Source organism: Molothrus ater, chromosome 9 (genome assembly GCF_012460135.2).
Source record: "Molothrus ater isolate BHLD 08-10-18 breed brown headed cowbird chromosome 9, BPBGC_Mater_1.1, whole genome shotgun sequence".
NCBI classification, from domain to species: Eukaryota; Metazoa; Chordata; class Aves; order Passeriformes; family Icteridae; genus Molothrus; species Molothrus ater.
The window spans coordinates 12,373,362-12,389,182 of record NC_050486.2 but is presented as its reverse complement, the minus strand read 5'-3'; the positions used below and the strand labels follow the sequence as shown (position 1 = coordinate 12,389,182).

Below are 15,821 nucleotides of genomic sequence, written 5' to 3'. Positions count from 1 at the left end.
TACATTCTCATTATTTGAGTTTATTCTACATTCTCATTATTTGAATCATCTGCTCTGTCTACATGAGCAGACTTGATACTTAAATGCATTTGAGATAATGACATCAATAACAGGTGTTGGTCTAATATGAAGGTGTGGATAGAAAACAATATTGTCGGCCTAGTTACCAAATGCCTTTGCTGACATTGTAGTTGTGTTGACTTTTTACATGAATCCCTTACACGTCACCTACATGTCTGTGTGTGACTTTCCCACCAAAATCTAACAGCCCTCTGAGGAATAGACTTGAAACTATGCCAGCATCTTCAGACCCTTCTCCTTTTCAAGTAGAAGTGGGACAGAATTGTCAAATACTTCATGTGACACCCTGGTACTTGTAACAAATGACTGATAATAGCAAACATCCCCGACCTGCTAGATGCACTCTTGGTTTCGTGAGCTGGAGTTGGCTTGTCTTTGTTTAGATCCATTGGTCTGAGTAGGGCTGTGCATCGGCAAGTTCTAAATTCCTTAAAAGGTGCATTATGATGAGATAAGAGGTGCTTGGTCTTAAGGCTAAGAGTTTAAGCTAAGCCCGCACGATCTAAAGTGGTGAGTGATTGACACCCGTTTGGTAACGCGGTGGGAGCTGCGGTGCCGCTCTGTACCTCAGGGATAAGTTCCACTGTTGGTAGGGACAAAAAGCTGTTCCTGTGCAGCTGAGGTTTTGGGGGAAACGGGGATGTCACAGGAGCTGGGCAGATGGAGATAAGCAGCAAGAGAACTGAAAGATGGAGGAGTAAGAACATAGAGAACAGACTGATACATAGATACAGCCATGGAGACTTGTGTCTGTATCATGAATGTAATGGTATAGCATGGACAGTTGTTGCTCCTTAGTGATGCCAGCGGATGAATTTATAAGCCACAGAAAACCCAATAATGCCAGCAACATGTTTCTAAAATATTTTCTCCGTTAATGGGTGTGCTGCTATGGGGAAGCTGATCCCTTTTATCTTGTTACTTGCAGGCGCTGTGGTGAAGCAGAACCTGGGATGACCTGCCCCTTTGAAGGTGTTAGAGCTTTCATAAGCTAAGTTTAAAGCTTGATAGTAAGAAAGAAGAATATCTGTCTCCAAGCTCGATCACTAGAGTGGATTATCTCTGTTTGTGTACTCTGGTTCTAGAAATGTCAGGTATATCCTGTACTAACTGCCTTCCTTTGGTCCTTTTTCTCGGGCGCCTCAGCAGCTCCAGGAGGGAGGAAGCGGGGCCAGGTGTTTCCATTCGGGAGGGACGGGTGGTGCTTGGGGGGACCGGATGAGAACCTGAGGCTCCCGCGGGGCCGCGCTCTCTGCTTTAGCCCGTGGCTTTGCCAGGCTGGGGGTGCCGAGTGGCGGAGGCTGTGGGGGCCGCCCAGCGGCGCCGCTGTCCCGGCTCGGCCCGCACTTCCCAGGGCGGGGGGGGCGCTCCGCACACGTGACCGGCGCGCGGCCAATGGCGCGATCGCGTGATGCGCAGCGCCGGCTGCGCGCGGTGGGGCTGCGCAAGATGGCGGCGGGCGCGTGAGGGGTGGCGGCGGCCGCGCCGGAGGGACGGAGGGAGCCGAGGCCCGAAGGGAGCCGGGAGGGGCCGCTGGTGCCGCCCCCGGGGTGCGATGGTAAAATGACCCAGGCGGGGAAGAAGAAGAAGCGCGCCGTGAACCGCAGCATCATGCTGGCCAAGAAGATCATCATTAAGGACGGCGGGACGGTAAGGCCGGGGGCGCGGGGCGGCCCGGGGGACAGCTGGCGGCGGCGGGCCCCGAGCTGCGTGGCGGTGCGGGGGCCGGCCCCGGACGGGAAGGGCCCGGTCCGGCGGGGGTCGGTGGGCCCGCGGCCCTCGGGCGGCCGCGCCTGTGTCGATCGCGGTGCCCTCACGGCCGCCGCAGCCCCGATGGCCGCGCTCGGCAGCCCGGGCCGGTGTCCGCGGGGCGGCTGCCCCAGAACACCTGTGAGCGCGTCGGGCTGCTTTGCCCCGCCCGTGAGCGCAGTTCGTTCCTCGTATGGCTCGCGTTTTGGGTCGCGGGAGCGAGTGCGGCCTCAGGCGCCGGGCCCGGGGCACGGCGGGTCGTTAGGGCCGGCCGAGGTGAGCGGGGCATGTCCGAGCCCACCCTCGCCGAGCGCGGCTCCTGTGAGCGGCGGCTGCGGGGGCGGATGCGGGGCTGCCGGCGGGGCAGGGAGCGCTGTGCCCGCGGTGCCCGTGGTCAGACAGAACCGGCCCGAGAGGGGGGCAGACACCAGCGCCTGAGCAGTTCCGCAAAGGGCGCCTGAGAGAAAGGATTTGTGGTTCTTCCCACTGTTTTGCTTCCTCGTAAATACATAAATTCGAAAAAGAAAGGAAGTTGTTACGTGTTTTGGCTGCTGGAGCTTGGAGTTGGTTTGGGTGTGTTTTCTGCTAGTTTTGTTTTGTGGGTTTTTTTTTATTGATGGGTGCCATTACTTCCAATGTATCATTGCCCCTGGATTTTTTCCACTTTGTAACACTATGTAGCTTCGATGTGCCCTGTTCTAAATACAGTGGCTTTATTTCAAGTAAAGAGACGTCTTGACAGACTAAATTGCTGATGCCCCTTCAGTTTGTCTTTCTGGAACAATAATGGAGAAGAGACAGGTGTGAGAGTCACTATACTTGTTCATCGAAGTGGCCAACTAGCTGGATTACTGAAGTGTTAGGAAGCAAAATTAATTCTGGTATTGGTTGTTGGTGTTTTCCTGGATGTGTTTCTGCTGTTTTTAAAGATAGAAATGTATGAGATTACCTTGTACAGATGTTAAATGCAAATATTTTAGATCGAGTAGTACAAGCAGAGTAAATGTCACTCAGTGGACATGGTGCTTCATAATTTCTCTGGGAGTATCATTGATTAAGATACACTGTGTTTCCAAGCGTCCCTAACCGCTCAACTTTAACTTCTTTTTGCCAAGAGAGGAGAAAGTATGTTACAATTAACTGCATTCTGTGATACTTTTAGTACATCATTCAGTGCCACCAGTTTCAAAAACTGAGTGCCAACTCCCATGAGTTCTGTATTAATCTAGTTTTTGGAAATCACGTAAAAATGAGCCATAAACATTACATGAAGGTATGTAGATTGTTGTTAAGCAACAAAAACTTCCACTTGTGTTACTTTCTGCCTTCAAATAAATGTTTGGGAAAATATTTGTCTTAAATACATATTTCTAAGTTATGAAGTTTGATATAAGAGTGTTTTTATAGCAACAGCAGAAACTTAGTGCATGGAATTTTTTAATATTTGCTGGGATGTTAAGTTGGCCTTCAGTGTCCTCAGCTGCTTCATTCGTTCCCCAGTGTGGTGTGTGACATTGTGGGAAACAGGTACCTGAATATGGCCCCCGTGTCTTCAATGTTTCCCACTGGCAAACCAGTAATTAATCAAGCATCTTTGTGCAAACTTTCCAGCCTGATTGGTTTATTTTGGAACTGTTTGACATCAGACCAAATTGTGTGAGCCAGAATGGGTAATGTACAGATGGTTAATGAGGCAGTGGCACAGGCAGAAAGAGTTTCTGATTGAAAACCAAGAAAACCCCACAAACAAGCAAAAAGGAAAACCCACCCATTGTTTCTGCAAAGCCTCTCTTCCCACTGCAGTTTCTGCTGGGTCTCCTTGACAAGGCAGTGGGTGGTGCAGGAGCTTGGGTTGGTGCTTGGTGATATTTTTGTGTTTTTCTATTTGCAGCTTTAGTAGCTGTATCACAGAAAGAATGTGTAATGGTGTGTTGTACTCAAGTGTGTGTTGTCAGATTTCACCAAAGGAGAGGCAGTAACACCAGTGATGTGGTTTCATTGACTCACAAATAGTTTGGGTTGGAAGAGACTTTAAAGATCATCCATTTCCAACCCCCTGCCATGGGCAAGGACACCTCCCATAGACCAGATTGCTCAAAATCCCATCTGGCCTGCCACTGAGCACTTCCAGGGGTGGGGCAGCCACAACTTCCGTTTCAACACTTTTCCCCCCCCCCCCAACAATTTTAATTTTTCCTTCTTTTATGTATTCATCTTTTGTACGATGATGCATTTTTGAAGCAGTCATGGAATGAACTAGAGATGAGAACTTTGTTTGGTACTTTTTTCCTTTCCAGCAGAGGAGCAGCAGCTGTGGTCTTACACACGATACCTTTGTTGCTTTTATGGTTATTCTGTTGTTGTCAGCTATGTGTTCTTAGGCTTGCCTGGCATGTACACTTTTTATCACTGGCATGACTGACAGTACAAAGTGTTTGATTAAAGGCATCTTCTCTCTAACCATAGGAAAAGGCATTCTTGGAGCCCTGTTTGTGCAGTGGGTTTAGCCAAGCACAAATACACTCTGCTCTGGCTGCTGGTGCCAGAGGAGGGTTGCTGTTACTGTGATTGGAACATCTCAGTTCCAGCTTGTTCTCACAAGGGCTCTGCATCTTTTCTTTCCAGGTCTGGGGCCTTCTGCTTCAGTTGCACTTGTGCCATTGCACTGGACTGTGTTAGCCCATGAGGAAAGCACAGGGGGCAGGTGGGTGGGGTACAGCAGGGCTGGACACCCAGCGCCTGCACTGCACCTGTGGGCTCTGAGTGCCTCTGGCTGGCACTGAAACCTTGGGGACTGAATGCTTGTAATGTGTCTGAATACACTGCACTGTAACTGCTTATCCTCCCCTTGCTCTCTCACCTCAGAAGCACCCCTGCTGGTTGGTAGTTGCCACCACCTTTAAAAATTACTATGGAGGTGAGGATCTAAATGTGACTGAATTACTTCTTTTTTAATAGATAAGAACAAATAACAGTACCTGTGATAAGTGAGCACTAGCAGCAGGAAAGAAGGGAAGTTGCACCAAGGTGATCTAAGTGTCACTTCTGCTTGTTCTCATCAGCGTGTTGGAAAGCTCCGTGGGTGTTGCTGACAGCTGGTGGCATGGCAGGGGGCAGCAGTGACCCACCTGAGCTGTAAAGGCAGCAGCAGTTCCCCTGTGCAGAGCAGCCACTGCTCTCGTGCTGCCGATTGGCTTTGTGCCGGTGCTCAGGGAGCTGCCCGGAGCGGGACAAAGGTGGCACAGGCACAGATGGAGTCACTCGTGCTTGCTGGGAATGGGGGTGCTCTGACCCCCACGCTGGGAGGGCTGGGATGGGTTGGGACACCTCCCTCACTGTCTGTCAGGCCTGGGGGTCACGGGCCAGCAACATGACAGGAATCTGGGGGCTGTCAGAGTGAACCTGATTTCATGAGACTGAGTCAAACAGCTAACACTGATATTGCAGTTTGTGCAGAGCTGGATAAATTTTTAACCCAAAGCTAAAATAAGGATTGTGGGTGGAAAGGGAAAGGAATTGTGGGAAGAGAGGATAATTATAGCCACTCTCTGTACCTACAAAGACTGTTAATTTACATCCTTGGGAGAGTGGGCAGAAAAAACAGCAGAAATATCGGTATGGTATGTCTGTATTTACTGAAGAGGGCTTGGGAAAGAAAAATAGCACAGTGCTGAGGTGCTTTGTATTTCACCTTTTACAGACTGTTATGGTTACTTTTGAAAATTATCTTTTTGATTAATTAAAAATTATCTTATGATCTTATTTAGCAATAGGAGTAATTAGGCAGTGAGGTTTTCTGTATTTATTTCCTACATTTGTTCAGTAAGATTTTTTTTCCTATGTTGGAAATATTGGAATCTAGATAGAAAAGCTAGGTGTGGCTGCATAAATCTAATAAAAGAATGACTCCAGTATTACCTAACTGCAACTTAAAATTGTGTAGTATTTGAGGCTGGAAGGCACCTCCAACATCACCAATCCAACTGCCCCAGTCTCTTACCCCAGACAGGTCAGCTGGAGCAGTTTGCTCAGGGCTGTGTCTAGTGGGGTTTGGAGGCTGGCAACTCCACACTTCACTGAGCAGCCTTTTTCAGGAGGGGTTGCTTTTCTGAGGTTCAAGTATAATTTCTTGTATTTCAGTCTGTGCCTGCAGTCCTGTCACTGACACTTCTGAGAAGAGTCTGGCTCTTGTATTTACTCCTCCATCAGCTACTTACACACACTGATAAAATCCCAGTGAGCCTTCTTGGGAAGCAGCTGTGGTCCTTAGCCTGTGTGTGTGCTCAGTGTAAACGCCAGGTCTGATCACATCAGGGCCACTCTGTTAGTAACTCACCTTTGCACAAAAGCAGCACAGCAGATGTTAAGGCAGCGCTTCTAAGTTGAAAGAACACGTATGAAATTTCTGAGGAGTTATTCATGCTGCTTTCATATGAGAATAATTAGTGAACCCTATCCTTAATTTGCAAATGTTGAATTGTGGCATGTTGTTTGACAGCATTTACAGAGTCTACAAGATGAGCAGGTTCTCCCACCCATTGTCTTTTTGTTCTCTTCAAAAGCTGCTTCTGATTTGACCAAATCACTGAGAATTTCAAGTTTCTTTTGTCAAATCTTTTATCTGCATCTCTTCCTGCATTTGAAGCACACTGTAACTGATAGGCCTGCACTCAGTATTTGGGAAGTGATCAGTGCTGTTCCTCAGATTTGCTTCTGGTGTTTATGATTTTAGTTTCTTTCCTGGTTTAGAGCTATGTTTAGTATGGAGCAGTGGTGCCTTTTAGTAACAGAAGAGCTGTTGATAGGCTGGGTAGTGAGACTTGGGATAGCTGAGTGTGAGCACTGCATGGAAACTTGATTCCATGTGGCTTTGTGTCCATGTGTACACTTCAGCACTTTTCTCAAGGAAAACTAACTAATTGTCTGAAGAAGAGTCTCTTTTCCCTGTAACATCCTTGTTTCCTGGACTGGCAGTGTAAGTGGTTTATATTTTTGAGATGGCAGTGAAGGATTCTGCAGAGTAAGAGTAGGACACTTCAGGACATTAGCATCAAAGGGTTAAAAAAAGGAGGCTCATTCCATACCAGTTAGTTGGGTAACTATTCCCAAGTTTTGAGTCCTGTTTCATTATTAATTGTTCTGTTTCTAGTGTTCAGGTGCATTTCTCGTGAGTCTTACTAGATGATCAGATGTTTTAATCACCTGTCTTTTCTCCTATTTCAGCCTCAAGGAATAGGTTCACCCAGTGTCTACCATGCTGTTATCGTGATCTTCTTGGAGTTTTTTGCTTGGGGACTCCTGACAGCTCCCACTTTAGTGGTAGGTGATCCTTAGGAGCTTTTTCTCACTGTATGGGAGGTGGGACAATTACTGCAAAGGCACTGAGCATCTTCTAAATTGCATGAAATGAAAATTATATATCACTGAGCTGCTCTGTTGTGCAAGTGAAAAGTTCTATATTTTTAGATAGTATCAGAAATTTCATTTATTTCACTATAGCAGTGTAATGGTGTGGCACAGCTGTTTACATGCAAGTCTGCTAACACTCAAGCTTACATGTAAATAGTTTCTGATTGAAACCAGTAAGGTGGTAATTAAATTATCTTTCCTTTCAAGATACCATAAAATATTGGCATATTACAAATGTAAGGACAAAAATAGACTTGAAATGTGGTAACAGTTACACCAGTCTGTTACACCAGTCAAAGCATCCCCATGATTAGTGAAACAGCCATACCAATGTGTTTGTATCAAGGTACTTTCTCATGTAGTTGGTTGCTTTTAATTTGAATTTAATTTGTGAGTGATACATGATGACAAATTGAAAGGAGTGAAGGCTTAAAAATCTCCCGAGGCAGCTCCACTTTAAAAGCAGTCTTGGTGCTGCTCTGAAAGCTGATGTTACCCATCAGCAGTGTCTGGGGCATGAACTGCACATCATCACTGAATGGAATCCCTCTCATCTAAACACAAATCAGACTGAGACAGCTGCATTTCTGGATTCTGCTCACCAAACTGAGAGCCACTCCAGGATGGTGGCATCTCTCCTCTGTCTCTCCTCAGTCCCCAAACAGATGACACAGTAGCATTTGGACAACCTGGTCAGAGATAATTTTCTAGGTATATTTATGTTTCAGGCACTGAAATCTCAAAATGCCTTCCATGCAAATTAAAGACTTGTCACATTATTTGTGGTTTGCCCTTTTTTCTTTTATTTTTTCCTCTGTATTCTATGAAAAATAAAAAAACTGCTGTGCATCCTAAAGTTGGATGTATCATGAGCAATATTTGTAGTTCATATTGTGTAAATGACTGTATTCATATTTCCTCTCCAGGTTTTGCATGAAACCTTCCCAAAACATACATTTCTAATGAATGGTCTAATTCAAGGAGTAAAGGTAAGTTGACAGAAGTTAATCACAAGCACAATTTAAAGTGAATGGTGGGAGGAATGTAGAAATAACTGCCAACTGAGAGAAACAGTCAAGAGTTTTTTCAACATGGCTTTCACAGCATGAATAAAATGGGAATAAATTACTGCTGAAAGTGCAAATGTGCCTCTTTTTACTTTTAGTAAGGTATTGCTTGGTCTGTATCTACTGTCTGGGTTCAGCAAATAAAAAGGTAGTTCCTTAATCCCAAATGATGCATGTGGTGCTGAAAGGGGATAATTTTTCACTTGGAGTTTGTTGCTCCAGTAGACTATAAAGCACAGTTCATGAAACTGCTTGTATGACTGGATCATCTGCATTTTGAATTTTGTGTAGCTCTGAGATGACAGATCTCAAGTTTTATGGAGTCAGACGTGGGATAGAAGATCAGTGAGGCCACAGTGCCTTTGGTGCATTGCAGGGTAGCCATTGGCTTGAATGGGAGCAGAGCCCAGGCTGCTCTCAGCTCCCCCGAGTCTGACCTCTCCGTTCTGACTTCACATGTTTTGTTTCACTAGGGCTTACTGTCGTTCCTCAGTGCCCCACTCATAGGTGCCCTGTCTGATGTGTGGGGACGAAAGTCCTTCTTGCTGCTAACAGTATTTTTCACCTGTGCACCAATACCACTAATGAAGATCAGCCCATGGTTAGTAAATTGTTTCATGCCAGATTGGCTGTTGTTTTTCAAGGTTGCAATCAATGCTTGTGTGTGTAGCATTGTGATAAAATGTTCTTTTGTGCTTCATGGAAGGTGGAGGCTTTTGTATTATTTCTGTGCAAAGCTGGGGATACAGTCAACCTGTAGCAGCTGCCATAGGCCAAAGGCCTTGGTCAGAATTTCAGTAGCTGCTGATTTTGATCTGTGTGCTGTAAGCCCTACATCCAGCACATCTGCCAGAGCTGGAGAACACTGTCCAGTGAACTGTGTAGGTCTGGATGGTGGCCACAGTTCTCACCCAGCTGCCAGCCAGCGACACTGCAGTCAAAACCTTACCTAATGTGGGTGCATGAGGTAACCATTTGTAAGGTACAGTGTTGCAGCACTTTTACACTTTTGTTTCTCAGATTCTAAAATCGACCAGCTTTCATGCTGTGTGCACTCTGCTGACCTGGTAACTGGCTGGAACACTGCCCAGGTAGGGCAGGAGTCAGAGCCCTGGGCTTGCTCCTGAGCCATGCTGTTGCTGAGGGTGGAGCAGCAGTGGCACAGCCTGCACTGACACAGCCCAGTGCCAGCAGCCCAGGCACCTCCGTCAGCCTTTCCTGTTTCCTCTCCGATCACACAGGCTGCTCATCTCTCTTCAGAAGAAGCTTGTTTTCTAAGTGTACATTAAGGTTTCCAATGCCAAGTGCTAGTGTCTGTAGCATCAGATATGGCTAATGTGGAGGCCTTTCAATGACCAAGTTCTCAAAATACTGAGGTTCCTAATTTGCTTTGGGTCATAGACCAGTTAAGTTTAGTAGTCATTAATCACAGCAGCTTTTTGTAGATGTTACAAAATCGTGCTGCTTGTACTTAGTGCACATCTGTGTTACACAATTCTATCAAGACACAGTGACATTGGCTTTATCCAAGATTAACTCAATAAATTGTCAAGATAGGTTGGACAAGGTGATTTACTGTTTAACTGCACTTGGATTGAATAGACTGTTTGTTTCTGTTTAGTTGTTCTAATTTTTTTTATCATGTTCTTAGGTGGTACTTCGCTGTAATTTCCGTGTCTGGAGTTTTTGCAGTGACATTTTCTGTAGTTTTTGCATATGTAGCAGACATAACCCAAGAACATGAGAGGAGCATGGCCTATGGTTTGGTATGTATTGTTTGGGCTCTTTTCCTGTGCTATTCAGTACTAAGGCCTTCCGTTTGTAATGCTTATCAAAGCTGTGGCTTTGTTTCTTCTGTGGCAAGTTAATTTTAGTTTGGAGTCAGTTTTTTCTGTTTAATTGTTCCTGTCATCCAGTATCTATCTCTTGAAAATTCTGCTTCTAAATGAAACAAAACATGGCCTTGTCAAAAACGGTCATGCCTGTCTTAAGGGCTGTTATCAGCCTTAATAGTGTAATTTGAGGAGGTTTAGTTATTTGTGTATTGTTGCCCTCTCTGGTACTACTCTGTCATTGTTTCACAAGTCTCACCTTTTGTTCTGGAACTGCCATTGTGTGATACTGGGTTACCCCTGCCTGTGTCTCCTCTTCTGAGCTGCAGTTCAGAACAAACATAGCTGACTTACTTGTCTGCTTGAAGTTGTTACAACTCACCTCTGTTTCTCTGTTATCTCCTGACAACCTGCTGGGTCTCAGGAGCCTTGACAGCCTCATGTTATTTTGGATTAGCAAAATCATTTGTTGTGTTTAAGTTACAGAATCCATTACCATTCAGCAGGAAAAGCTGAAAGCAATGGATATAGAACGAAATAGTTCCTTGGTGCCTGTACACATCAGGATTGAGATATATTGAGAAAGTTGTTTCAGTTTTTAAGTTAGTATCTTTCACAAGGCCAGCTGATTAACTGACAACTACTGAGTTGGATTAACCAGCATATTACATTTAATATACCCTTTATACATGTGCTTTTTTTTCTAATAGACGTTGCCTATTTCACTAATACGAAGATTAAATACAGCTCATTGCTTCCCAGAGGCATCAGCAGAATCTACAGTTAATTAAACCTAATGATGTCAGTACATGCAAGAGTGCTGTGAGCCTCACATTGCTGTCCAATTATCAGAAAAAGAAAATCTTTCTTAAAAAATTGTGATTGTCTAAAATGCACAGCTGCTCCCAAATAGGCATAGGGAAAAGGTTACTTTTAATCACTGTGTGATTATAATGGTTAGGCTTCTGAAAAGGAGGAAATGTGCATAATAACACTACTGACTTGTCGCACTGCAAATCTTACCAGCTGTTATTTATTTCAGGTTTCAGCAACTTTTGCAGCAAGTTTGGTCACCAGCCCTGCTATTGGTGCCTACCTTGGCCGAGCGTACGGCGACAGCCTGGTGGTGGTGCTGGCTACAGCAATCGCCTTGCTGGACATTTGCTTTATCCTTGTTGCTGTGCCGGAATCGCTGCCAGAGAAGATGAGGCCAGCGTCCTGGGGAGCGCCCATTTCATGGGAACAGGCTGACCCCTTTGCAGTAAGCTACTTAAATTGGGAAGATTTTGTTATTTGTAGATACTGAGCTTTGGACACAGGCAAGAGACTGAATTTACAATAGTTCAGGCTTGCAAAAGAAAGCCTTCAATTCCTTCAAGCTTGACCTTGCTTCACTGGTGATCCTTTTGCTGACAATCTTGCTAAACATACAGAGAGTTCTTTGGTGGTGCTGCATAACAACTTCATTAATTGTCAGGCTTTTCAGGGCCCAGCTAGGGATGCTTTTTGGAAATAAAGGTGGAATGTTTTTTAATTCTTTTTTCTTGCCGTAGTCCCTGAAGAAAGTCGGCCAGGACTCCATTGTGCTGCTAATCTGCATAACAGTCTTTCTTTCCTACCTCCCAGAGGCAGGCCAATATTCCAGCTTCTTCCTATACCTCAGACAGGTAATGTAACGTTTTGGTATGAATTTGAACAAAAGTAAATTTACAGGACTTAAGAAAGTTTTCAGTATTACTGAACTAATATGGAAAATACAGATAACTGATGTAAGTTCCATTGTTGTTCAGTTTTTCTCTTTTAGATAGGCAAAAAGAGAGTAAAGTGATGAATGAGTTATAAAACAATTTCTTGTATTTTGCAATTATTTGCATTATTCTTGGACTATGAGGTTCAATATGTTAAAATGGTGTTATTTTTTGAGGGAGCAATTTAATTGTTTTTTATTTATGCCCCTTTATTTTTATTTATTTGCTTGATGTAATGGAAAACACAAGGAACTGAATTGTGACATCATGATACATGGTTTATGGTTAATAATCAAATTGCTTTTTTTTAATATAGATAATGGGATTTTCATCTGAAAGTGTTGCAGCATTTATAGCAGTTCTTGGGATTCTTTCCATTATTGCACAGGTGAGTTATTGCTCTGTGTGTCATTGATTTGGCAAGCTGAAAAGAAGGAAGCACTGTGGAGAATGGAGAACACTGTGGTTCCTTCCATAAATGTAACTCACCTTTTCTGTGTCAGTTTTTTTCTAGATCTCTAGAAATTAGTTAAGACTCTAACTTAGATGAAAACACTTGACAACAAGTGTTTGGTTCATTAAGGGAAAACTAAATCCTTTGTGCATCAAAGAAGGGATGATGGTTTAATCATGTAACTTGCTAAATGCTGCCTTTTTTTTTTTTTTGGTAGAGGCAAATACTGCTTTTGAAGAACACTCCTTTAAAATAATATTTCTGCATGTATTTGACTTTAAGAATAAAATGTTTTCAGGTGTTGTTTTTTTTTAATTCATTAACTCATCAGCTTACTTGTGTTAAACCTTTAAGAATGTTATTTTTCTGACATTTTACTTTTGCCCTCTCTGTTAGACAATAGTGTTGAGTTTACTGATGCGCTCCATTGGAAATAAGAACACCATCCTGCTGGGCCTGGGGTTCCAAATACTGCAGCTGGCCTGGTACGGCTTTGGGTCAGAGCCATGGTACGCACATTTCCCTTTGCTTTGACTGATGCAGGGTTGGTGTGCACTGCAGCCCTTCTCCAAGGGTGCGAGTGCAGGAGAGCCAGCCCAGCATCCCTGCACTGCCAGGGCAGAGCTCCAGCCCAGAGCACTGACTGCAGGCTGTGTTTTGCAGGATGATGTGGGCAGCGGGCGCCGTGGCTGCCATGTCCAGCATCACTTTCCCAGCGGTCAGCGCCCTGGTCTCACGAACTGCTGATGCCGACCAGCAGGGTAGGTTTGCTCCTGCTTCTTGGAATTCTAGTTGAGGAATACTGTGCAGACAGACATAATGGGGGCTGGGCTTAGTGCCCGTCAGCCAGGCTGAGTCTTGGCAGGGCAGCCCAGATACCTGAGCTTAGGGCACCACATTAAATCCAGCCTGCTTGCAGGTGCACTGTGTGTGTACCATGTACTTCTGCTGCAGAGGGAAAACTCAACAAAGCCTTACAGTTACAAAACATTCAGCAAACTCAATGCACCGTTCCTCGCTGTAGCACGCAGTGCTCTGTCTCCTGTGTGAGACAGGGTGCATATCCCAGCCTCTGAACTAGCTTAGCATGGCAGGCACTGCCACTCGAATATATGATAATGACAGGCTCTTTGTGACCCTTGTTTACTGCTACCCATAGTGCAACACCATTTAGAGCTTTCCTGCTTGCATTAGTTTCAAGTCAATTAAGGCATTAGAAATAGTTAATTATGTATGTATAACTACAGATAGAGAAGAACATGTATTTTACTTTTCCCAGGTGTTGTTCAAGGGATGATTACAGGAATCCGAGGTCTGTGTAATGGTTTGGGACCAGCGCTTTATGGTTTTATATTCTATATCTTTCACGTTGAATTGAATGAACTGCCCATGCCCGAATCATCGTCAGGAGGTAGTGTGGTTGCACAATACCATTTACAACAGGTATGTTTCTTTTGTACTTACTGCTTCCAAAAGAAGTTAGGAAGGGCTCCTGGGCTCATCAGTTCTCCAGTTCTCTGATGCTGTGGTACATTTTCTTAGGCTGACTGTAAATGGAGGGTGTAGAAAGAGGTTCCTAAGTCCTTCTACGGGAGGGCTGCTTAGCTGATCTGTTTAATTGCATGCACCAGTAGAGTGTAATTTTCAAATAGCTACAGCTGACAGTCAGAGACAACTGTGACCTTTGTGAGGAAAATACGTGGAGGGAAGGATGGACAGATAGCAGTGGTGAATGTTTCTGTTTTGTTGTCCTTCTGCCGAGTTTTTTTTTAAATTGAGTTTTTGGGGAAACTCAGCAGGAAGAACTTGCACTAGAAAAGGAAGCTGGCAAGCATTAATAAGAATCATGTGCTCCCTTGTTCTAAATCTTAGGATGTAATGTTCTTTCACATTCCTTCTCAAAGCCTGTGCTGTATTCACTGCTGTGTCAGGCAACAATGCTTGAAAGTGGGTAATTAGCAATTGTAGGCAGTTAAGGTGTGTTGAAAGGCTCCTTAACACTTTGTTGTTGTTTTCAGAACTCTATAATTCCTGGACCTCCATTCTTATTTGGAGCGTGCTCTGTGCTGTTGGCACTACTTGTTGCCTTGTTTATTCCTGAACATACCAACCTAAATGTAAGATCCAGCAACTGGAAGAAACACTGTGGCAGCCACGGCCATCCCCACAGCCCACAGGCTCCTGGTGAAGCTAAAGAACCATTACTGCAAGATACAAATGTATGACAAAAATCCAGGAAGACCGTTTGGACTCTTCTTTCATCAGCAGTCTGGGATACACATTCCAACTCCATCAAAATGTAATTTCTTAAGGTAATCTTAAGAAGCATCTCTCTGCATGAAATCTGTAGGAATTGAAACAGGAGCTTTCTCCAAAGATGTTGCCATGAACTAAAAACTTACTTGCTTTTATAAACAAACTGTTACATACTTGTCTCTTGCCATGAAATACTGTTACTGCTAAACTTTACATTCTTAGTTCAGAGACAAACAATAGAGTCAAGGCATGAGCATGTGTCCTTCTGTTTCCTTACGGTGGTGAGCTTTAATTCTAGTCATGCTACGTCTCAATGAGACAGACTGGCATCCATGTGGACCCATTCGTTTTAATGTTGTAAAATCTTGGGTCAGCTGATTCAAAGCCTTAATGTAAATGTACTTCAGTAGGGAGGTGAATTGGTATCATTTCTTTTAAAAGTCACATGGCAGGTTTTTTTTAAGTTTGTACTAATATAAAAATCACACGAGCACGCTTGCTGAACAGTAAAAGTTATTTTTATGTAAGTGCATTTACTCTTTCTATTTTTAAGAAACGGTCGTATCAAACACTTGTTGAAATACAAAGTGGGTGTTTTGGGCCTACAGATTTTAATACTGGCTCCAAACCTCTGCTTTCCTCTGTACCGTTTATTGAACCACTCTATTTCTGATGTTTGCGTAATCATCAAGGACCTCAAAACTTGAATACACAGACTGAACTCTATAAGCTGATAGCCTTGAATCTGTCGTGTGCTATATAGTGGCCTTTGAGGACTGTCACAAGAACCCTTTTGCATTACAGAGCTAAAGTTTTAGTCCTAAATTTTCAGGATCCTTAGTACAGAAGAGAGCTTTATACAATTACTGATGTGAATTTCTCTAAAAGTGTATATTTTTGTGTCCAGTTGTATTATTTAAGTGTTCCTTTGTATAAATTTGTGTATAAAGTATTGTATAGGTTTAAAATGTTTTCATCTTGTGGTTATTGCTTAATGCTTTTTTACCTTTGAACATTCACCATGGTTGACCAAGAGCAGGAAAAAAAATGTAAATATACTGTTAATAAAGTTGAATATTTTAATGAATTTTTAAATAATGTGAATGTCTCTTCAAACCTTACGTGAAGTTCAGTAGTTGCATGTGTGTTATACTTCAGCAGGTGGAAAAAGTCACCTGGAGTAGTGATCCAGCCTGGAGCTTTATGTATTAGCTAAAGCAGCCCT

The 15,821-nt window shown here is 43.9% G+C and overlaps 1 protein-coding gene across 1 annotated transcript; it reads left to right on the top strand.

Annotated features, from left to right (window-relative positions):
* Positions 1-1,529: 1,529 nt before the first annotated feature.
* Positions 1,530-15,683, top strand: MFSD14A (major facilitator superfamily domain containing 14A). Its single transcript, XM_036387629.1, has 12 exons — positions 1,530-1,731; positions 7,054-7,149; positions 8,166-8,228; positions 8,780-8,907; positions 9,958-10,072; positions 11,181-11,399; positions 11,692-11,805; positions 12,203-12,274; positions 12,737-12,849; positions 13,004-13,101; positions 13,620-13,783; positions 14,359-15,683. Exons 1-12 carry the CDS (start codon positions 1,645-1,647, stop codon positions 14,563-14,565), a joined length of 1,476 nt encoding a protein of 491 aa, XP_036243522.1. The 5' UTR covers positions 1,530-1,644; the 3' UTR covers positions 14,566-15,683.
* Positions 15,684-15,821: the final 138 nt, after the last annotated feature.

Bases quoted from the DNA above. Each gene is read 5' to 3' on its own strand.
- MFSD14A (XM_036387629.1), top strand. From the start codon at position 1,645: ATGACCCAGGCGGGGAAGAAGAAGAAGCGCGCCGTGAACCGCAGCATC. The intron at 11,806-12,202 runs GTAATGTAACGT...TTTTTAATATAG, and splicing joins TCTTCCTATACCTCAGACAG to ATAATGGGATTTTCATCTGA. The intron at 13,784-14,358 runs GTATGTTTCTTT...TGTTGTTTTCAG, and splicing joins CACAATACCATTTACAACAG to AACTCTATAATTCCTGGACC.